General features: G+C 49.2%; 1 protein-coding gene across 1 annotated transcript; it reads left to right on the forward strand.

The window, feature by feature from the left end:
• The first annotated feature begins 8,478 nt into the window (after positions 1–8,478).
• Positions 8,479–11,353, forward strand: CBLN1 (cerebellin 1 precursor). Its single transcript, XM_047792336.1, has 3 exons — positions 8,479–9,063; positions 9,213–9,332; positions 10,570–11,353. The coding sequence occupies exons 1-3, from the start codon at positions 8,800–8,802 to the stop codon at positions 10,765–10,767; spliced, it is 582 nt and encodes a 193-aa protein (XP_047648292.1). The 5' UTR covers positions 8,479–8,799; the 3' UTR covers positions 10,768–11,353.
• The last annotated feature ends 11,977 nt before the right edge of the window (positions 11,354–23,330 follow it).

Consider the following 23,330-nt stretch of genomic DNA (forward strand, 5'->3'; position numbering starts at 1 on the left):
GTTTGTGAAAACTGTGCCAACTTGTGCGTATTCTCTTATCGAGGTACATTAATAGCCTTTGTTTTAAGTCCGGGAATGAGGACTTTCGATGGAATATATCTACCAAAATCAAACAAAGACATTATGGCCTGAACTGGGCACCAAGAGAAGCAAAACCACTGGCAAAGAGCTAGGGGAGCGCCTGGCCAACATCAAGATACATGTGAGGCAAGCATGGGGCAGTGGGAAATGCACATGGGCTTCTATTTCTAGCACTTCCACTACCTGGGGACCTGAGGAGGACAGCAGTGACCTCATGGATGGACAGGCTGGGCCAGGTGCAGGCTTATCACATGGATTAGCTTATTCCATCCCGAAAAGCAGCCTTTAAGGGGAATGCTCACTAAGATTCCTACCTTGCTGGTGAGGGAACGAAACAAAGAGAGATGACATACCTTATCAAAGCCTTCTTGCTGTGAGTCTCCAGCATGAGATTTTTGGCCCTTGCATGCTGATCTTAGAGCCCGCGTGAGAACCACTGTCTAGGGGAACACACCGTCCCTGGACCTTTAGTCTGCAACATGTAGGCAGTTGACTTGATGAGAATTAAGAGTCAACTTTTAAGGGTCAAGGCACTCCTGGTGGAAGACCCCAAATCCTGGTCTCTCTTTATCTAAAAAGGACATGGAGGTCTCATTGCAATAACCCTATCCCCCTGATACGGTTGGTGCATGAAATATTGGGACCCATTTCCTAGAGAGGATGGAAGAAAGTATTTGTGAAATTTTATAAAAGATTGACAAGACCATAGATAAATTTCAATAATCTATACTTAAAACAGTTACAGCATGCAGCGTGTTGCCACAGCAATCAGAAGAAAAAGGAATTGAATCAGCCTGTTCTTCTAGACTGATTTAAATAATTGAATAGATATTTTAATCTAATCTATCTTAACTTTTGTTGCCATGTGTAGACAGCCTACCCATCAAGGTTTACTTTCTAATTTCTTTATACTTCCTAACTAGCCTTTAATACTGTTTTGATAAGGACCTCAAACAATACTGGGCAGTAGTGTAAAATGGATAGTTAAGCTGAATGGATGTCTGAAAGGACTTCTTCATAAGTACCTAAACACTGAAATATACTTTGTGGCTTGTTTACTGAAATATACTTTGTGGCTTGTTTTCAAACTGATGTTTATAAATCTAAGACATTACCTGTTTCGGAGAATAACAATAAAGCCCTGATTTGTTGAGAATACGCAGAGATAAAAGTTTACAAGTTCAAAAAATTGAATAGCGGTAATTGTCATGCTTTTCAATAATAAAAGCACATTTTTATTTTCATATTTTAAAAACTCAAAATAGCTTTACGAGCTCACAAAATAATACTGTATTTTTCTATAAGATATTAGCATACCCTTATACTGCAAGTACAGGATCGACTTTACTTGGAGAGTCACTATTTGCTACTTTATTTATTTTTTTATTTTTTTGTCTTTTTGCCATTTCTTGGGCCGCTCTCGCGGCATATGGAGGTTCCCAGGCAAGGGGTCGAATTGGAGCTGTAGCCGCCAGCCTACACCAGAGCCACAGCAATGCGGGATCCGAGCCGAGTCTGCAACCTACACCACAGCTCACAGCAACGCCGGATCGTTAACCCACCGAGCAAGGGCAGGGATCGAACCTGCAACCTCATGGTTCCTAGTCGGATTCGTTAACCACTGCGCCACAATGGGAACTCCTTTTTTCAATTTTAATTTTTATTTATTTATTTATTTTACTATTTGCTACTTTAAAATATACTTTCTTTTGATGTTTCCACTGGAACATTCTGAAAACAGCATAATTATCAGCAGTGAATTTTTAAAACTCATGATGAATAGCTTGGTTAAAACTTTGGTCACGTCCTGCACCTAATCTGATTTTGTAATGTGTTTTTTTTTTTTATGATAGAACCAGGGCTTAAACAAATAATGGTTCCATAAGAGGATAACATATATCAAATCCGTTGGTTCTGAAGGTGAAGCCAGATTGTGTACTGCTACAGTGTATCACTGAGCTCCCAGGAGGAAAGAGAATTCAACTCAGTTCACACAGAGAGATTTTAATGAAGGGACAACTTATAGAGGTGTTGGCAGGGTCTGGGGGAATCAGCACAGGTTGCTGAGAACCCAGGGACTGGCAAAACTCGCAGCCTCAAGCTGAAGATACAGAGGGAGGAAAGGGTGTTACTGAGGTGAAAGCTGGAACCCAGGAAAGGAGGAGGGTTGCTGGCAGGAGCTACCACCTTTTTCACTCTTATTTTTTTTCCTGCTTTTTAGGGCCGCACTCCTGGCATATAGCTAGGGGTTTAACTGGAGCTACAGCTGCTGGCCTACACCACAGCCACAGCAATGCCAGATCTGAGCCGCGTCTGCGACCTACATCACAGCTCATGGCAATATTGGATCCTTAACCCACGGAGCAAGGCCAGGGACCGAACCTGCAACCTCATGGTTCCTAGTCATATTTGTTAACCACTGCGCCACGACGGGAACTCCTGGAGAATCCTTTTTTTTAAAAAAAAAATACAAAACCTTCTTTTTTCTTCTGCATCCCCTCCCTCTTAAAATTCCATTTCCACTTATTTATTTATTTGTCTTTTTGCCTTTTCTAGGGCCACTCCCTTGGCATATGGATGTGCCAGAGGCACAACAATGCAGGATCTGAGCCTCACAGCAATGCCAGATCCTTAACCCACTGAGCAAGGCTAGGGATTGAACCTGCAACCTCATGGTTCCTTGTTGGATTCGTTAACCACTGAGCCGCTATGGGAACTCCTAAAGTTCTATTTAAATCTTTCCTTTCGTTTACCCTCTAGTAACACACAAGTATTTGGTTCAACGAGCCCTCTAGGGGGCAGACTTTTTTCTAAGACCCCCATCCCAAGAGCTTTCTGAACTGGAGGAAGCCTTTATACAACTGTATACAACTGGCAACGGTTGCAAGATCCAGGAAATTTCCCTAAGATCCCTATTTGAGTTGGAGATGACTTTCCCCAAACGTCAATCCAGCTGCCCCCAGATGATAACCTTCACCATTTCTCTGATGAATGTCAGATGTACTGAAGGAATGCTTGAAATATCTGTTTGCATGTTCTCTAATCTATTCCTTTTAAGTGAGTGCATAATTCTGTAACTTCTGATTACAGGGTGGGTGTAAATAAACATAGAGAATCAGCAAAGCTACCATGTAGGAACTTCCATAGCACCACTACTAAGAAGCCTTCTGAGTAGAATCAGAAGAATCTTAAATGAAGGCTCCCCGGGAGGTACCCCTATCACTGTCAAACGCCACGTCTGGGGTGGACGAGCAGGGGTCATGTGCGATTCATCTTTGCAGCATTCAAGGACTTAAAACGGTGCCTTGCACATTTCATGCACTTGATAAATGTTTGTTGAAATGGCCAAACCTTGGTTTGTCCCCATAATCACCACCCCAAAAGCACACAGATAATTACTTCTTGGAAAAATTCCAACTAGTGTTTGATGTTACCTATGTGGTTTTTTTTGTTGTTGTTGTTGTTTTTTTTTTTTTTTCCTCTCTCAAGAGCAGCCCTGTAGGATTACATTACTTCATGTTTTTGTTTTCCCATTGACCTTAACATCATGTACTTGAAGACACAGCGTCATGCAAAATTCCTACCAGCACAACCACAGCAGATTCAGGGCATCATTTTAAAAATGGTGCCAGCTTCTCTCAATGGAGCCGATGACAGTGGCTAGAAAAATGCGCAATTTAGTATTAATTTAAGAGCTCAAGGTATTTTAAATATATTCTTCGACTTTTTTTTTTTTTAAAGATCAGTATATATATATTTTTTAACCACAAACCTGGCCTTCATTAAAAAAATAATCCTGGATTTCCTTACATTTAGTGAAAATGTCCAATTGCAAAGCTAATTTTACAACATACAGTTTTTAAATTTAAACAGCAGAAATGCTGTGTTCAAAATGCATCTAAATAGGTAAAAAAAGGCGGACCACGGTTTGAGTGAAAGTTAAAATATTATGCTTTGCATGACTGAGATTCCCAGATTTTATAGTCCAGATCCAAACATTAATTTGAAATGACCTTGACCACCAAAATCCTAAATTTAACCCTCTTCAGGACAAAACAGCCTTTCTCTTCTGCTTTCTGGGCAAATGAACTAAATACTAGGGAATGGTACTGCCTGGGCCTTTGAACCAAGGCTAAAAGAGATGAAAAACTGTTTTGATGTGTATAAATATTAGAGAATCCATTTGGAGTTAATAAAAGGATGAGTTTGTTTCATATCCTGTGACAAAATATTCCCCCTTTTCTGAAAACGCTCTCATTCCAAAATATGGGGTTGTTGTTTTTTCTAGGGTGGGCTTGGAGGGATCAAGACAGTTGTTTACATTCATTTCTCAGAATGCATTGTGGTAGGAAATTTAGAGTGCAGAGCAAGGAAATAAACCTTGACTTCACCAAAGCATAAGGCTGCCTTTAAGGCAGCAGGTAAAGGATGTAACAACAGTACAAATGCATGATTTGCAATCTTGCAGTTCCCTAAATCTCTATCACATATTACTTTAAGAGCCTCAGACAGATGGTTTTCTAATACTTCACCAATATTTCAACACCTGAAACGCAAGTTAAACCCTATGGCTTTACATTTCAGCCAGGACCTCACTCAGTCCTTTTATTTTTCATACCTTCTCTCTCATATTTCATTTGTTCTCATTAATCAATGAATAATGAGGAACTTTAGGTACCTATCCACCGAGAAAGCAGATTTGCACTTCTCTAGGAGCCTAAGAAATGAAAAGAAAGAAAAATCAACAAAATGTTGCCATAGAAATCTTTTAGAATAGAAAGTTAAAATAACTTAATAATTTATTCTTCTCTGGTTCTACCATTGGAAGAGCATTCAGGACTCCAAAGCCAACCTTTATGTAATAACATCAGCATTAATGGTACCTAAGTGCAGGTTTAGCTGAGATCTTGAAGGTTCCCAAGGACCAAGACAAACACACATCTACTGTTTTGGCTACTGCATCCCTCTTCATCACCATCCTCTTAGAGTGAAACACCCTGCAGCTGACCCTTTGAGAGGGATTAGAGTCAGGTGTTGTTTCTGCCTACCCAGAATCCCTTCCCTAATTTTCCTTTGGACAGTTTCTTGAGTCCAACCACTTTCTGGAGGAAGACATCTGAATCCAAGCTTGGCCAGCAGAACAATCCATCCTCCATGTTCAGAGAGGGGGAAATGAATCTGATGCCCCTGTAAGAACCACCCTGGGACTTTTGCAGCCAGTACTAAAGAAAACATGCTCTCCCCCCCTCAACCTTTTTTTTTTTTTTTGCACTTGGTTGGTAGTACTTTCTAAGGGTCTATCCTATGGAAACAACTTGTCTGAAAATGAAGCCCAAGGCAGAAAACAGATCCTGACAACCTTGACTGATGGATTCAGCAAGAGCTACCCGTAGGCTTTTTCATCAATTAAATGCGGTCCTTAAGCCAGTTTGAATTGGTTTTGTCACTTGCAGCGAAAAGAATCCTGAGTGTAACAATGTGACAACATTAAAAATAAACATGACTGCTTTTGAGGTTTCTACTGGATTTTCCTCCGCATAGACATTATCTCTTTTAGTCTTCACAATTCAGGAAAGCACATATCCATTCACATTAAATTCATTATTTTTTTAAAAACACATACTATGTACAAGAGAGCCAGGGAATGCTGGGGAGTGATCATTCGGAAATATCGACTAGGTAAGTCTCCTTCATATGGGAGAAAGGGGAGCTTACATATCTCAGGACACTCAATAGTTACCCATCAAATGAAAGATGAAGCAGTATATAGCATAGCCAGGAGGTGAGCCTTACACTGATTCCCTGAATGATAGATAGGAGACTTTTGCAATGTCTCAGCCCAGAGATGATGAACCCCAAACAGGCAGCCCTACAAGAATGGCTCAAAAAAAAAAAATTGGATATAAAGATAGAGACAAGTTAGATGGGGGGGGGGGATGTCCCTAGGTGGGTGCAGCTGCTGTCACTGGGGTAGGGAAAGAAGGAAGAGACAGAGTTCAGGTGACCAAGGGAAGGATACAAAGTATAGGTCAGTACAATACGGCTGCAGGTTAGAGATCCAAGCCAAGAGGTCCAGCAGGCCCTTAGAATGACAGGTCTGGGATGTAGGGAGGCAGAGACGGTCCAGATAAGACAGGGAATCACTGGCATACAGATGGCAGCTTAGGCTTGGGCACTGTCTGCCAGAGTCTGACCACGAAGAGGAGAGAAGAGGCGGGCTGGAGAGCCACCCGCTCTCTCTAGGTAATCTCAGCCCTGTTTGTGAGTTCCGTGGTAACAGGCCCTCCCCCAGACAGGGACAGCACTGGGTAAGTATCTGTGGCATAACTGTGTAGAGCCAGGGCACTGACTGCATGCGGTTGGTTCTACATGGGTGTTTTTCCACGTACCCTCCACGGCTGCAGCCGCCAGCCTCTGCGGCTATACTGGGTACAGTCTCATTATTCAGGTCTCACCTCTGAAATTAGTACACCCTCTCACATTAGGTGTGGTGTAATCACAGCTGGCGATGCTTTCTGGGGATGGCTCAAAAAGATGTGAGTTGAAAAAAACAGTTTCGTGTCAATTTAATTTAAAGGAAAATTGTTGCCGCTTCCGCCGCCCCTTCCCTTTCTCCTGGAGGTCCCGACCAACCTAGGGTAGGAGATGGGGTACCCCTCCAGGCGCTTCTTTAAACAGCTACCGAAGTCTCAAAGAAACAAAGGAGGCCGAGAAAAGCTGAAATGCAGCTGTTGGCGGTTCCAAGGCAGGATTCCCGCCTAGGGGAGAGCGTACCCTAGATGGCGGCAGACCCTAGTGGCGGCGAGCCGGGAGGCCTAAAGGGGGTGCTGTCAGTCCGCGACCAAAGTCTCTCCAGATTCCCGGGCTCGCGCTGGGCCGCCTTGGGCCTCACGTCAGCTCTGGCTCCGATGAGAGCGCAGGCTCAAGGTCGCCCGGTAGGGACCAAAGTGCCAGATGCCCGGGTGGGCAGCATCCTAACCTGCCTCGCTTGGCAGGTATCACGCTCTTGCTTGGGACTTGACAGGAGAGGTCCGATCGCCCTCCAGCCTCCTTCGGGTTAACCGCTTGCGTTCATCTTCAGGTCTCTGACTCTCCGCACCCGAGACAGAAATCGCCTTTCCTCTTACCATCTCAGCAACCTCTCTCTCTCTAGCACTTAGCAAAACTGTGTTTTTACTTTTACGTTTGTCACTACGTGTGTGTAAAGTTCTAAGGCAATGCGTAAGGTGAAAATTCATTCTCCTTTAAAGTTTAAAATTACCCTTGAAAAATCGCCTTTAAATCACAAGATTTGGTGTTTACACTCAAGGCAACAATAACGTAAGTACAAGTGGATAAAACGTGCTGCAAAGATGCACAGGAAATAAAAAAAAGGATGTGAAATATAATTTTTAAGTGCAAAAGATAAAAAAGGTATCTGGGAAACGAGCCTGCCTCTAACGCCACTGTACTTGTCACTGCTTCCTGCACTAGAAGAAGCACGAAGGCAGGCCTCCTCAGTTTTTGCTCATCACTGCATCCTCTGCGCCTGACACTTCGTTAAGTGTTCAATGATCTATCTCAAATGAACGATCCCACTCCGCGGTCCGTAGAGCAAGTGCTTTGAGAAGTGGAGAGAGCAGTGGGCCCAGCTCCACGATCTTGGCCGGGAGGCCGGGAAGGCACACACTGGCCTGGAGGCCACCCCCACGCCGGCGCCAGCTCCCGGCGACGGCACGTGCACCCCTCCCATCCAGGCCTCGGCGCACGCCCCGCCCCGCCGCGCACGCACGCGCCCTGCAGCCCAGCCGCCCAGCAAGCCGAGGCTCACCCACGCGCCCGCTGCCCCTCGCGCCTTTGCCCGCTGGGGGGCGCTCCCCTCCCGCCCCGCGTGCCCACACGCGGGTGTCTCTTGGCACCTTGAAATTCTACTCTGGACCCTGGCGTGCGCACCGCCGCCTACCTGAGGGCCGGCGAGGGAGGCGGTTGGAAGAGCTAAGGGGGCTGAACGAGACGGTGCCGGGAGGCGGGAGGCAAGAAAAAGACCTGCCGCGGTAGACAGTCCGGGCGCGAGGGGAGTGAGCGCGCGCGCGCGCTCCCGACCCTCTCTCCCTCGGTCGACTCCCGGCCAGAGCCCAACCCTGCTGCCGCGCACCGCCCGCCTCGCCGCGCCTAATAACAACGGCGCCCCGGGTCAGGTGGCCGCGCGCGGACAGCGCCTCCATTGGCTCGGCGGGGAGCGCGGCGCGCCAGGATTGGCTGGGGGGCGGAGCCTCTGCCTGCGCGGGGGCGGAGCTGTGGAGGGAGGTGGGCCGGGAGGTGGGCAGAGAGGCGGCGGGGGCGGGGCCAGGCCTCGGTCCGCGCCTTTGTGCCCGGCGCGCGCTCTCCGCCCGCTCCGGCTGCAGCGCCGGCTGCATCAATAATTCAGAGAGGCGGCGGCGGCGGCAGCGGCGGGTGCGGGCAGGAGGCGGCGGAAGCAGCGGGGATCGAACGGCAGAGGCTATGCATCCAAGTGCGGCTGGGCAGCCGCGGCACCCCTGAGGCCCGGACGGGCTCCAGGAGCATCGCACGGGGGGCAAGCTTGCCCAGGAGTGCAAGGAAGAGCACTAGTGTCCAGAGCAGCGTCGGCAGAGCTGCGCACCGAGCTGAGGAGGGGGCTTCGGAACGGGGCTGGGGTGGGGGGGGCGGCTGGCGCAGGCAGCCCCCGGAGTGGGGGGCGGGGTGGGCGCCGGCGCCGCGATGCTGGGCATCGTGGAGCTGCTGCTGCTGGGGGCAGCGTGGCTGGCGGGCCCAGCCCGCGGGCAGAATGAGACGGAGCCCATCGTGCTGGAGGGCAAGTGCCTGGTGGTTTGCGACTCCAACCCTACGTCTGATCCCACGGGCACAGCTCTGGGCATCTCTGTGCGCTCCGGCAGCGCCAAGGTGGCTTTCTCTGCCATCAGAAGCACCAACCACGAGCCGTCCGAAATGAGTAATCGCACCATGATCATCTACTTCGACCAGGTGAGTGCTCCTTGAAGGTTGGATTGGTGGGGGTTGGCGGAGAGGTGGTAGATAGATGTTCGATCCTCTCCAAGGTCTCTGCGGAGACGCGGGGCCAAGAGTTCGGGACAGATTCTTGCCTACTCCCCTTCGTTCCCGTCTCCTTGTAGGTACTAGTGAACATCGGGAACAACTTTGATTCAGAACGCAGCACTTTCATCGCCCCGCGCAAAGGAATCTACAGTTTTAACTTCCACGTGGTAAAAGTCTACAACAGACAGACCATCCAGGTCAGCTGCTGCCTCAGGGCCAGGCCCCGGTCCCGGTAGGGGGCTACAAGATGTGGGAGTGAGCGGGCCCTATGGAGGTGGGAGATAGGGGCAGCTGCATGTGTCCGGGACTGGTAGTAAGGCCTCACGGTTCTGTGGCTTGGACTGTCCCTTGCTTCCCCTGTCATTGGGTTTTGGAACCCAGTCCCATCCCCAAATACAGTTTCCTGCCTCTTCCTTCTGGGACCCTCCAAGGAGGTTCGCCCGCTATGGGACTCCAGGGATTTCCCTTAGAGGTTGCTTTTTAGCCTCACAGTCAGTTCCCGCTTCCGGAAGCTTTCCACGACTCTCGCCTTCAGCACCACGGACAGTACCCCTGACCGCCCCACCCCTATCCCCACACTAAGCTAGACGCCTGTGCGCTTGGGTTCAGCACCACGCTCGGGGTTCTCCTGGCGCCCGTTTTGGGGACCAACTCTAGAATTTTGAACTAGCAACGCCGAGCCTTAGCAGTTGAAGGGTGGAGAGAGAAGCGAGGGGCGTAGTGCCACTCCCTCGGCTTCAGCCTTGCCCCAGACTGCACTCACCCGCTCTCGAGGTTCCCAAAGGTGTCCAGGTTTTCTTTGGGCGGACACAGAAGGCGGAATGCACGACTGAGGAGACGGTGCTGATGCCACCGCAAGGGCAAAACCAGGCGGTGGCGGGCGGGGCTGGATCTGGGACGGGGACTGAGCCCGAGGTTTAGGGATGAAGCAGAGCGGAGCTCTGCGCGAGATTTCTTATCAGCTAGAAGCCTTGCCTGATTTCTTCACTGCCTTTCTCCTGTGTCCCGGCAGCTGGGACCGGGAGGAGCCAGGATTTTTGTTTGTGTTTGTTTTCTCGGAAGCGCCAGTTGCCCGAGCTTCTCTCGGAGGCTGGGTGTGGGGGCTCGGGGAGGGTGAGGCCGAAGGTCTCTGAGCGCTTAAGCCACCTACGGGGTCGTTAAAGTGGATAAAAGAGCGTAGTCGGGCCTGCGCCCCCAAAATGAAAGTGATTCCTGTTTGGGGGACAGACCCTTCCTGTCTCCCAAACAGGCAGTTATTCGCCTCATTGGACCCTCGGCAGTAAGCTGCAAAGCCCCTTTTCCCTCCGATTCTCCCTGCCTCCTGCCTCCAGGCCTCCCGGCGGTTAGCCAAGCTAGAAAGAAGGTTCGCGTCTTCAACGCCGCTTGGGTACCCGCTTAGGTTTCGCCTCTGAAGTAGGCCTTTCTCTTTCTCAGGTGAGCCTCATGTTAAACGGGTGGCCGGTGATTTCAGCCTTCGCTGGTGACCAGGACGTAACCCGGGAGGCCGCCAGCAACGGAGTTCTAATCCAGATGGAGAAAGGCGACCGAGCATACCTCAAGCTGGAGCGGGGAAACTTGATGGGGGGCTGGAAGTACTCGACCTTCTCCGGATTCCTTGTTTTTCCCCTCTGACTGGCTCATCGCCAGAACGGCGGCAGGGAGAGGGCGAAGGCAGGAGGGGAAAAGATAAAGTGGCTGAAATTTAGAGGACGAGAAAGCGGCACGACGTGAAACTTCCTACATGTTCCCCGGCTGCATCTGGGGAAATGGTGCGCACCCGGGCGGTTGGACAACTTTGTCCGTTTCCTCATTAAGAGAAGTAAATTCCGCTTAGCTCCGTGCACTCCCATTTCCAAAAATAAACTCGCCTCCCCCTTTCCAGTTGCAGTAATCAAGAAAGAGAGACTGCCTTGTCATTGTTTCTTACCCTCACGTTCATGCTCCCTACAATTTGTATAAAAGAAACTTTACGTTTCACTGTATAATGTGAAATATCTTCCTCCGACCCCTCTGAATCTTTCCACCGGCTGCAATCTAATATGTCCTCCCTTCTTTTTTTATTTTGGAGAAGGGGGAAGGATTTTTTTTTTTTTTGGATGGGAGGGGTTGTTTTAACGTGGACAGTGTTGCTCTTAAAACACTGCTCGAGTTAATTAGCTGAAGATACTTTGTATCCTCAGCTGCTTGTTAGCAGAGAAAGGACTCAGCGGTGACTGGTATAAAATATATATATATATACAAATATATATCATTTGTATACGAAGAACTCTTCCCAGTGGAAACTGGCTGTATCTCCGTATTTCTGTCCTATTCGGAGTGATCGTGAAATCTAAGGCTGCTTGATGTTCTGATGCTTGTCCATGCCCTCGTGTTCTGTGGCTCCACTAAACGCCAGGAGGTTCTTCCGGACGCTTCCTCGTCCTCTGTAACATACGTGTGAATAGCCAAGATTTAATTTTGCTTTAATCCAATAAAGTTGAAGTGGGCTTTTATTTTTCTGAAACAGCTTTCTAAACGCCGAATCTTCCCCATTTGCGAGATTTGGGGGGCAGAGATGCGGAAGGGTTTAGGGAACTTGGTGGAACGCAACTTCGGAAGCGCCAAGGAAAGAGCGGTTCCTCGCCAGCCAAGTTGGTCTGCGCTCCTTCCAGGGCTGGGCCTAGGGCCAGCCCTGCATTCACCTGCGCTCCCTGCTTTGGTGCAAATGTAAGAAATTTGTCTGAAATCTTGTTAGGTCAGGCCGGGCTGCCCGCCTGGAATCGAATTTTGGGTTTTTCGCAGCCCCAGTCCAGGAATAATCCCAATTCGAGGAGCCGGAACCTTCTGCCCCGAAAGGCAAGCTCCCCACACCTCTGCCTCTGGATTTTCCTATCTGTCTGCTCCACAGATCCTGAAAGCGTATGTTTTATACCACCGCCTCTGAATCCCAAGTCTGCCCCCGCCGTGTTACTGGGCGCCCAGGACCTGTGATTGCGCTCATCGCAGAACTTTTATTCAAGAGGTTCGTCCAGGAGTTTTGATTGTGTCGGAACATAATGTGAAAGCAAAATTGAAATAAACGACTAAGTTTTGAGTCTGGAAGTCTGATCCAGTCGCTTCGGCAGGGGTGGGAGGTCGGGGGAGGGGGAAGGAAAGCAGGTGGGCAGCCAACTGTCTGGGAGAGCCGCGGTCTGGATGGGCCCCTCTGGCTCTGGTCCTTTTAGAGGTTTTTTTTTTTTTTTCTTTCCTGGCCCAAGATTCAGAGATGAATTTAATTAGCGCCTGGAGGGAAGAGAGAAGGGGGGATTAATAATTGCATAATAAGCAATGTTTCTCGATTTATTCCTGCGGCTCCTCTGATTTAGAGATTCAACAAGCACGCGGCCTGCGCTGAAACTCAGACCGGATGGCTTCACCTCTGCGTGCGATCCGGGGGGCCGCGTCTATAGCGGGCGTGCATCACAGCCCGGGGATAGGTAGAGATTGCCCAAGTGAGGCGTGGACCCGGTGCTCTTCTGTTCCTGCCCCACAGTTCTCCCCCCTAGTTAGTCCCCAGGGAGGCCAGGATGAGGTGGAATCCTAGAAGGATTTGAAAAGAAAAACTAGTCTTTTGAAAAAGCGACTCTTTCAAAAGTGTTTTCTCTGCTTTCTTCCTGTTGGGAGGGAGAAGTCGGGGAGAGCTGGAGCCTTGGGCCGCGGAACTAGCCCGACTCGGTCGCTGCGCATGGAGTAGAGCCAGCCTGCCAGGCTCGCAGACCCCGGCGCAGGCCACTCACAGCTCAGGGCCACCCGGGTGGGGAAGCCACCGCCCAAGGGAGCTGCCCCGCAAACGCGCTTGGGGCTCATTTGGCTGTGAATGGGTGAGTGGTTACCCCTCTTCCCGAAGAGCGGCTTCAGGGTGGCTGTCCAGGCTGTGGGACCATCAGACTGTGTTCTGCTGGGAGACTTTGGCAAGTCCCCTCACTTGACCTCAGTTTGCAAAGAAAGAGAGAAACCTAAACATGTCCAAGAGCTCTCCTGCCCTGAGGTACCAGCCGTTCTCTGCCACCCCTCCCCCCCACCCAAGTTCTTTAGCCTGGGTTTAGCCAGTCCTGGCTGCAGCCTGGCTCCTGAGGCTGGACTGGAGGCCAAGAGAAAGCCTGCCTATCCAGTGAACACAGAGGGGAGCAAACAGGCCCCCAGTGGGACCAGACTGTGAAGTTATCTTTGATTCTTCTCCAGTTCCAGCTGACCCCTTCCTGGGGGAGCCAAACTCTGACCTTGGCCAATGCAAAGACCCTTCTCAATCTGGTTCCTGCCACTTCTTCCCTCTGCTGATCCCTTCTCTTTACCATTTGATGAACCACATCCCACTACTGCCTTCAAGCCTCTGCATCTGCTATTTCTTTGCTTCAAGCTTTCCTCCTTCTTTTCAAAATCCTATTTTTCTGGGGATCTAAGCAGTTCAGCTCAAAGTCTTTGTCCTGTGGGAAGGTGGTTCTGTCCGTACAGCACAGGCCCAGCTTTCCCAAGGGTCATGGCCCCCTCCCCCCCTCCCTTCAGGCCTTGTTTGAGGATGGCTGGGAGGGGACAGTGGAGGTTGGCCATGTCTCTCACTCAGCAGGGGGTCCAGGGGCAGTGGTGGCCCACAGCAGCCAGGGCTGGGAAGTGCAGAGCTGGTACTCCTGGAACCCCAGGGGGATCTGGGGAAAGGCTGGGTTCTCCACTCTTCAAACTGCCCTCATCCTCAGGCCTGAGCCTCCCATTAACTAGGGCGGGGCTGTGGACCACTATCTCCAGGGGCCTGGAGCTTAGAAGCTTAGCCAGAGCCTGGCACTTGGCAGGTGAATCACCTCCCTCGCCTCTGGGACAAAGGTGGGGGTGACTGCTACCTCTGCCAGAGGCAGGTGAATGACCTTCATCTGAAATCTGTGCCCCAGCTGTGAGGGTGGTGTGTTGGGGATGAAGAGAGATAGAGAAAAAAAGGGGGCATTAACTCAGGAGAGATACCTCCCTGCCCCCATTCAGCTGGGGGTGGCGGGGGGGGGGGGGGATGATGGCAATTCTAACCTACACCTCACAGTGGCTTCCTTTAGTACTTAGAATCCTCTAGGCTCTTCTAGAGCTGCCTGCTTCCGGTCTTCATATCAAATAAACTTGATCAGAATCAAGCCTGCAGGGGTTCCAGCACCACCCCCTTGTTCAGCCTCACCCTCTATCTGAAAGACTCCTCCTCTGCCCAGGTCATCTTTGTTACTTTGTCCTCTCCTGCTTCAATAGTCACCTCCTCCAGGAAGCCTTCCTTACCCAAGATAGGTGGAGGGGTTACCTCTTCCTGGCCTCTATCTTTGAAGTATGGTCTTTTACCACACTGCCTCCCCACCCCCCACTTCCCCGAGAGCAGAGGCTGAATTAGGGGTGTGGTTCAAGGCAACTTGGGGGTTTCTAGGACCCAATGATTCCAGACCTGACGTCTAGGTCCCGGTTTTCCAGGTGTTGGATGAGTGATTCTGGGAGCCCCCAAGCTCCAGCTGGATCCATGGCGAGGAGGTGGGGTCACTGACGCCTGTGTTGTCTGCTGAGCAGCGCAGAGTTGCGCTTGCTCGGGCCCCAGAGCTCACCCGCTCGCTCACTCGCCACGGTTCCCACCGTTAGCAGAGCTGGGAGCGCGCCCGGGCGGATGGGTTCCTAATGAGAACATAATTACCCAGATGGAGAGAGAGCCTCACCCTGCTCCTTAATTGTTGCCTTAGTGGGGTGGTGGAGGGGGAGAGCGCTGGGCAGAGCGAGGGGGCTGGACGTTTCCACACGTTCTGGGTGGGGGCCTGGGACCCGTTCGACCCAGCTGAGGATGAAGACCAGGAGATGTGGGCGCGCCCCTGAGATCGACTCCTGGCGCTCCGTGCGACCTGAAACTAACCCTTCCCTCGATCTGAACCTTATTTTTCTCAACTCTCAAATTCAAGGCGTGCCTAGAAGATGTCTAGTTTTCTCCAGGTGATCTAACTTTTCGGATCAATGCGTCCTTGAGTCTGTCTTCCCCTCCCCCCAGTGCGGCCACCCACCTCTCTGCATGTCCGGTCCTCGTCACCCCTGCCAGCTTTCCAACAAAAGAGCCAAACCTTTTGCCACCACCCACCTCGCAGCATGCAAGGTCTTTGTCACCACTCCTAGCTTTCCAACAAAAGAGCCAAACCTTTGGCCTAGTCTGGGGGAGGTCGCGTTGCCCTTGAACTGGAAGGCCGAGAGGGAGGGAAAGCGCAGGTAAATCTCCCTTTGAACCAATTCAGTGGGGGAAGAGAAACTTTCCCAGGGGTTGATGACAAAGCTCTCTTGGCCTCTTTGCACAGGGTTTCTCATTGAAGATATAACCACACTCTCTGTTTCTCTCAGAGTCTCAGTTTGCTCATATTTCAAATGGGGACAATAATGCCTTCACAGCAGGGTGGTTGCTAAGAGATATAAAAAATGCTCAGCACTGCCTGACACATAGTAGGTGCTGAATAAATGGTAGCAACAATAAGGAGCAAGGGACAGCTAGGGCATCACAAAAGCAGGTCTTAAAGGAACATCAAGCACATAGGAAAACTGAAAGCAGAAAGGGGAAGGGACACAGAGCTAGTGGATTAGGATCCAGTGTCCTTTCTTTTCCCTGCATGTTTGCTGCCTCACCCACCACCAGTCAATCAGAACAGGGGAATTTTACCCTGCAAGCAGCCTTCACCTCCGTTCCTGTTGCTCACATATTTGCACCAACCACTGTGGATGATTATTCTGTCTGCATGTCTGCAAGCTCCCCCATTAGGATATGAGCTCTGTTTGCATGTCTGTGTTCCTTTAGAGGGTGAACCCCCTGCATCTCACTCATCTTGCTTGGCCTAGCACCTCCTGTGCTGCCTGGCTCAGAGCAGGTGTTCTCTGATTGTGTCAGGTGTGAAAGCAAACTGTGCCTGGCACGACTGCAGGATATGGACCCAGCCAGTGAAACTGCCCTTCGGGGGACCTCTAGGTCCTGAAGCATCCCCATCACTGATAGGAATGCTGACATGGAAGTGCTCCCAGACACTGTCCTGGCAGGGAAACCTTCCCAGACACCTGTACATGCTCGCACATCTTCTCATTAGCTTTGTACTCAGCCTGTTCCCAGGAAGTCCCAACTTTGACCCCGAGATAACAGTGAGCAGGGGCAGTGAAGAAGCCACGATTAGACATATGGGTTGATGTTTGGATGGGCTGCCACTGGGAAGGCACTTCTGGCAGCATGAGTAGACACTATGCTGCTGAAGTTGGGAAAGAGAACTTTATGGTTATAAAGAAAGAATTTCCAGTCATGTGGTCAGAGCCTAGGGAGGTCTTTGTTCATCTTGCTAAACTCCGAAGAGTTCAGGGAGGAGGTGCAGAGGGAGGGAGCAGGGGAAGGGAGCCGGCTCCATTCTGGCCTTGACCATCTCATGTCTTCTCTGAACCCCATTTGAGGGCCTGGACCCCAGCTGACTGCCTGAACTCTCCTATTGAGGTCACACTCTGACCACAACTCTGTTGGATGCTTAATCTCCATGGGGACCAACCTTCATCTGCGAGATTTCCCACAGTGCACCCAGGGCCTGGCACAGTGCCAGGGCTGGTAGATGCCCTATCAATACTCCCTGAATGAATGAGTGAACACATGAATAGGTGGGCAAAAGGAGGGAGAGATCCCTGTATCATGAGTGCATTTGCCTGGTCCTTCAGGTGGGAACTCCATGAAAGTATCTACTTTTTTATCCACCTTATTTAGAGTTATATTCCCACCACCTAGCAAAGAGCCTGGAATCAGCACAAAAAGAATTTCCTGAATGAATGAATGAAGAATTATGGTACTTTGGACTGTGGGATTCTGGAGTACAGGCTTGACATTGCATTGTTTTTTTTGTTTTTGTTTTTGTTTTTTTTTTTTTTTTGCCACAGCCAAGGCATATGGAAATTCCCAGGCCAGGGATCAAACCCACACCACAGCAGCAGCCTGAGCCATTGTAGTGACAATACCACTTAACCAGCTGCGCCGCAAGGGAACTCTAACATTGCACATTTCTTGAGACTCCCCACTATCCCTGTGAAGAGCTACCCTCATTTTAGAGCAAAATTGAATTTTACCTGTTGTTTGGAGTTGACCTTAATAGCAAAAGTTTCCCTTGCATACTGCTTGCCCCACCCTGCCCCCAGCAAACTGTCAGTTCCTTACAGGGCAGGGACTGTATTTTATTCTCCTTAAAGGGCAGCACCTAATAACATGATTCAGTGTTGGTTGATTGGTTGTTTAATCCAGGATCAAGCGATTAAGTCTGTGGCAGTGGGTGGAATTGAAGCTCCTGGTAATAGTGCCAATCAGCTGGTGAAGCCCAGCAGGATTTTCCACGGTGTCAGCATAGCAGCCAGTATAGCAGCAGCCACACAGTGCCTTGATCAAAGAGGGAACTGGTATTTCCCCAGAAGACCCTGTATTGTGGCTGGGCAGGGAATCTAAGGGGTTTTGCTCTTGCTAAAAGCAAAATGACCTCTGAAAGCCCCTCACAGTTTTGGATTCTGCTGCAGACCAGGGAGGTGGAGTGTTCTCAGTGGGTTTCTTCAAAAGAAGGTCAAAGATATTCCAAATCCCCCTCCTTCCTCAGATCCAGAGTCCAGTGGGGAGTTCAGCCCACCAGAGAGTCCTCTGGAATGCTCTGCTAGTCAGCGGCAACCTGCTTACTCAGATGAGGCTCCAAAAGCCCTTTCTTCCATCATCAGAAATTACTGTGTGCTTTAAGGGAAACTTTCACAGAAGGAAGAGGGAATTAAAAGGCGAGGCAACTGGGCATCGCGTCCTCCTCATTTAAAAGGGAGCTGTGTGCTCTGCCCACATCCTGTACTGGCCGGGCTCTCCTTTGTCTTCTGAGAGGCTCAAAAATAAACTCCCCAATGTGTATTTCCACTGAGAAGTTCAGCTGATTTTATAATGACTGAGTGGCTCCAGATATGGAATTAAAATGCAGCTGATGAGGAGCCTGCTATTTTACTAACTCATCTTGATCAAAGTTGGTCAATTTAAGTCTCAGCAATGTTCCAAATGCTCTCTCCCTCTTTTTGAAGGAGTTCATTTCAGGTAGACGGATTATTTACTTATTCTGAAGATGCCAAGGAGGAGGGCATGTTAGCCATACCAGTTGAGCTGTGGGGGTGGGCTCACGGCTCAGCCTTCACGTGGCATCTGAGTGCCTGATGCTTTCCCTTCCTTTCCCTCTGGGCTCTCTGTGCTTCCCAGGTGGGAGCTTGCCCACCAGGCCTGCCAGCCAGTGGACCTAAACCGTCTCCCGCATCAATATGAGTGACAGTGGCGCTCTTTGAGGCAGTAAAGTTTGCAGCTGTTCTCCTTGATTGCCTAAATGTGTTCCTATCTCTGTCAGAAGAAGTTGGGGTCCAGGCTTAGGGTGGACACAAACCTGATCCCCCAGGAGTGAGACCAAAGAAGGAGGTCCAGATACAGCCTCTCTAGCGTCCCATTCCAACCGGAGGTCTTTGAAATGTAAGATTCTCTGGGTGGCAGTGTCTGAGTTTCCAGCCTAAATCTGTCACCAGAATCCTGCCTTCTAGCCCCAGCCCACAGAGAAAGCCACCTGGTGACTAGCTTTCAGAGCTGTGACATGATCTTCTTTGGGCCCCTCATAATGCATTCTTCTCTCAGCAGCCAGCATGAGCTTCTCAAAACATAAACCCAACTATCCCATGTGAAACCACCCAGTGTCTTCACAAAGCCTGGTGACTCCTTTCTGTGGCTGTCACTCATCTGGCCCCTGCTGATCTCTACAAGCTCACCTTCTATTGCTTTCCTCCACTGCAGACAAACTCCTCCTGGCTTTCCACCAGCTGGCCCATAATATGCCAAGCTCTCTCCCATCTCAGAACCACCTCACAGATTGGTCCTTTGGTGCTATTTCCTTCCCTTTCAGGTCTCAGCAGGCCACCTCTGATTACTCCCTCTGATGCTGCTCCATGTCCTCGATTACCAGTTAAGCTCCCTTTCCCTGCTCCCCCAAATTCTCATTTATCTGTTTGCTTGTTTGCTGTCTCTACCTCCCTGGGGACAGAGACCTCATTTTTTCCTGGGTGTCACTTTGTCCCCAGAGTTTGGAACTGAGCCTAGAATGGTATAGGGGCTCGATTAATATATAAACTGATTAGTGGATTAGCCGTCCAATCCGGCTCCATCAGAGCAGAGCCGTCTTCTCATTGGTCCATCTCCTCAGGTGCTCAGGGGAGGCATTACACCCGCAACCCACCAGAAGCCTCATCCATCTAGAGGGGAAGCAGACCAGAAGTCATGGGGTCAAGGATGGGGGCTAGAAAACTGGCTTCTTATAGTCCATAATCCCAATGAATTTTTTTTGCTTATTAATGTCTATTATTAAACTTGCTTAATTCAGCTAACCATGTGGTGGGCTAGGGAAAACCGAAGTGAGCTGTGAATTATTGAATTGTTCCCACTGAAGTTATTCTGCCACAGACAAACACAAACAAGAGAATCAGGAGAAAAGGGACCTTGGTCTGGGGCAGAGGTAGGAAGCAGCCAGGGTGCCATCCCTGGCACTGCAACTCTGCTTGGAGCAAAGGTGGGCAGTGAGATGGGGACTGAGGAAGAAGCATGAGGGCTGGAGAATCATTTGCACAAGAGAGAAGGTGACTTCTTGATTCTCTCCAAGATGGGAGAAGGCAGCATTGGGGGTGCAGATGTGGCAGCAATGCAAATCTAAGGCTGTAGCAAAAAGACATGTCTCTTTAGACTGCACGATATCCATCAGAGAAATACTTAGCTATCCTGGCATTGCTAATGAAACATTTATTCAACAATATTTACCTCACCAGCCTCCATGAATGTCCAGCACCAGCTTTTCTCCAGAACAAAAACCCTTCCTGCAGTCCAGCTGAAGGGACTGCATTACAGAGAAGGTGAGGAAATTAGGGCAAGGGGCTTCACTGCCTCTTCTACTTGATTCAATCATCTCCCTCCCATGCCATTGTGAATGCCTTCTGGTCCAAGTCAATTTCCATGACCTTTGGGTTTCTCCTTCTTTTAAGTGGCAGGTAGAGTGGTTAAAAGAATAGGCTTTGAGTTAAGCAGAGCTGGTTTTGAGGTCTGCCTTCATTGCTGTATTCATCACGACTTTTTTTTTTTTGTCTTTTTGTCATTTCCTGGGCCACTCCCATGGCATATGGAGGTTCCCAGGCTAGGGGTTGAATCGGAGCTGTAGCCACCGGCCTACTCCAGAGCCACAGCAACGCAGGATCCGAGCCAAGTCTGCAGCCTACACCATAGCTCACAGCAATGCCAGATCGTCAACCCACTGAGCAAGGGCAGAGATCGAACCCGAAACCTCATGGTTCCTAGTCGGATTCGTTAACCACTGTGCCACGACGGGAACTCCAATGACCTTTTTGTTTCAAATTATAGCAACCCAACTCAAGCCAGCTTTAGTACCACCCTCCCCAAAGGGATCCCCAAAGAATTTATTGGGATCCCCTAACCAAAAGAAAAAAAAAAATCCAAGGATGATTGAATTCAGGTGCGGCTGATTCAGGGACTAGAAATCTGCCACTTTTTTTTCATCTGGATTCATTCTCAGGCCCCAAATTGTGGTGACAGTCACAGATCTGTTTTGTTTAATTTCCCTATTAGGAAGAGAGCACTTTTTTTTCTCTCCACAGTTTCAGAAAAAATTCCAGAGCTGATGAATATTGGACTGTCAGGTGCATTGCCAGTACCAATTTCCTTGAGCAGAGAAAAAAATGAGCTGATTGGTCAGGCATGGAGCCAGGTTGGGGGAGAGGCAGACCTATCTGGGGACAGCTGCTCCCAATAAAAGAGACCCTGTATGAGGTGAACCAAACCCATAGATGTCCTCCACGACAGCCACTTCCTGTAAGGGAAGTGAGTCTTCAGAGAAGGGGATAATGTCTCTGAACCTTGGTTTCCTTGTCTGTTAAAGCAAGACAAATGTCTAATTCTGTTTGGATTAACGAAAGATTTAACAGCGTGAAGGACATAGTGAAGGACATAGTAAATGCACAGTAAATCAGCACTTATCATTACTGATCCTGAGACAAGTTTTTGTCAATGCTCACGAACCCTGATATTGTTATTTAACTACATCACCAAGATCTCTCTCTCTCTCTTTTTTTTTTCCTCCCAGGAAGAACACAAATTCCTTGTGGCCTGATGATACTTATTTGTGCATTCATCTGGAGATCTTAATAAAATGAAGATTTTGATTCTTTAAATCTAGGTTGGGGCTTGAGATTTTCCAATTCTAATAAGCTTTCTGTTTATTTTTTTTCATTTTTTTAAAGTTTTATTGCAGTAAAGTTGACTTACAATGTTGTGATAATTTCTGCTGTCCAACAAAGTGACTCTGTTCTGTATGTACACACATCCATTCCTCTTTAGAATTGAATTTAAAAGAATTTTTCAAGTGTGACAGTCTTTGCAAAATTCTACATGGTGAACTCACTACAGACGACACTTGAGTAGCAATGGTATAAGACCACATATGTCCCACGGCTAATTCCTAAATATCTGTCCATGGATGTGTTATATCAGAATCAAATGGGACTTTTTTTTTTTTTGGAGAATTTACAGATGGCTCACATAACACAAGGTAAACTTGAGAGAGATTTCTTCAGGCATAATTTGATTACCAGTACCTGGTCTCTTTCTCTCTCTCGTGCTCAGCTCATTTCACTCCTCACAGTCACAGGATAGCTGCAGAAGCTCCAACGCTTTCATTTTCTCTGCTTCAAATCCTCTATCCAGAACTCTTTGCAAAATTCTCATGGCATATCATCGGTGCTAAAGGAGTCCTATACAAATCTCCATAGAAAGGCAACACAGGCTCTGATTGGTCAGCCTAAGTTTTATACCCCCCCACCCTCTTGTGAAGTCAAAGGGTGAAATCTGCTTCATTGAAGCACCAAGAAAAAGAGTGTGTGTATGTGTGTGTAGGAGGATTCCAAACTCAAATGGAAGGCTAGCACAGAAAGTCACGGGCCACCCAGCTCCAATCCCACCCCCAGGTTCTTATACCCAACTCTCCACTCACATGGTTAATAGGCATCTCAGATGCAAATATTTAAAAAGGATTCCCCATCTCTCCCCAGATCTGCTCCTGCCACAGTTTTTCAAGCCCAGTTATGGCAACCCCATTCTTCTCATAATTCAGACCACAAGTCCTGGCATCATCCTTGACTGCTCCTTCTGTCTTACCTCCAAGGTCTAATCCATCAGCAAGTTCCATAAGCTTTACCTTCAAAATAATCCAATAGTCAGCTGATTCAGGTCACCAGCACCTCTGCTCTCCTTGGGACAACTGCAGTTGCCTGATTTGTCTCCTAGCTGACACTCTTGCTGCCCTACAACTACACACACACACACACACACACACACACACACATACGATCACAGTAGCCACAGAACGGTCAGGCTAAGAGGAGAGTTAGATCATGGCACTTCTCTGCTAAAATCTCCAAATGGGTCCCCTGCTCATTTAGAATAAAATCTAGACTATTTGTCCATCCACCCTCCACCACCCCAACCCACCCTGCAGGACTACTTCTCTAACCTCATTTACCTTTCACCTGGGAGCTTTTGTAAAGTGGTACCTGCTGCTTCCTGACCCTGGAGATTCTGACTGGGTAGCTCTGGGCTGATTCTAAGGGTTCTGTGTTGCTACAAGTGCCCTGTGAGGTTTTGATGTGCTGCCCAGGTTTGCAAACCATGGCTGTCAGCAAGGTGTGAGGGCTCTGGTGTGGCGGTCGAGCACAAATGTCGCGGAATCAGTATCTTTCCCTCTGCATTTGTGTGTGGGTTTCAGGATGGCGCGAATGTGGGAGGGGAGCGGGGTTACTTACTGTTTCTCAGAGTGAAGTCTGATTATACAGAGGTTGCTACTTCTATGATACTGAGAGATCATCTGAGGAGCGTAATTAGCATCGCTGACTTGCTTTGCAGGAGGAGAGGTGGAGAGGTATCCTGCCCCCCTTCCCCCACCGCGGCGCTAAAGAGTCTGCCTCTCAGTGGGATGCCTTGGAGGCTGTTTTGTGACCGAATCCTTCACTTTTACTTAATGGTGACAGCCCATAGCAACACGAGGTGTTTCTGCCCAGCTTCTGCACTGAAAATGAAGGTAGCATCACAAGAACCCGAGTACAAACTGTACCTGCTGGAGAGCCTG

Source organism: Phacochoerus africanus, chromosome 8 (assembly GCF_016906955.1).
Source record: "Phacochoerus africanus isolate WHEZ1 chromosome 8, ROS_Pafr_v1, whole genome shotgun sequence".
NCBI lineage: Eukaryota > Metazoa > Chordata > Mammalia > Artiodactyla > Suidae > Phacochoerus > Phacochoerus africanus.

Excerpts from the sequence above, each read along its gene's own strand:
- CBLN1 (XM_047792336.1), top strand. The coding sequence starts at position 8,800 with ATGCTGGGCATCGTGGAGCTGCTGCTGCTGGGGGCAGCGTGGCTGGCG. Across the intron at positions 9,064-9,212 it reads TGATCATCTACTTCGACCAG|GTACTAGTGAACATCGGGAA; the intron begins GTGAGTGCTCCT and ends GTCTCCTTGTAG. Across the intron at positions 9,333-10,569 it reads ACAACAGACAGACCATCCAG|GTGAGCCTCATGTTAAACGG; the intron begins GTCAGCTGCTGC and ends TCTCTTTCTCAG.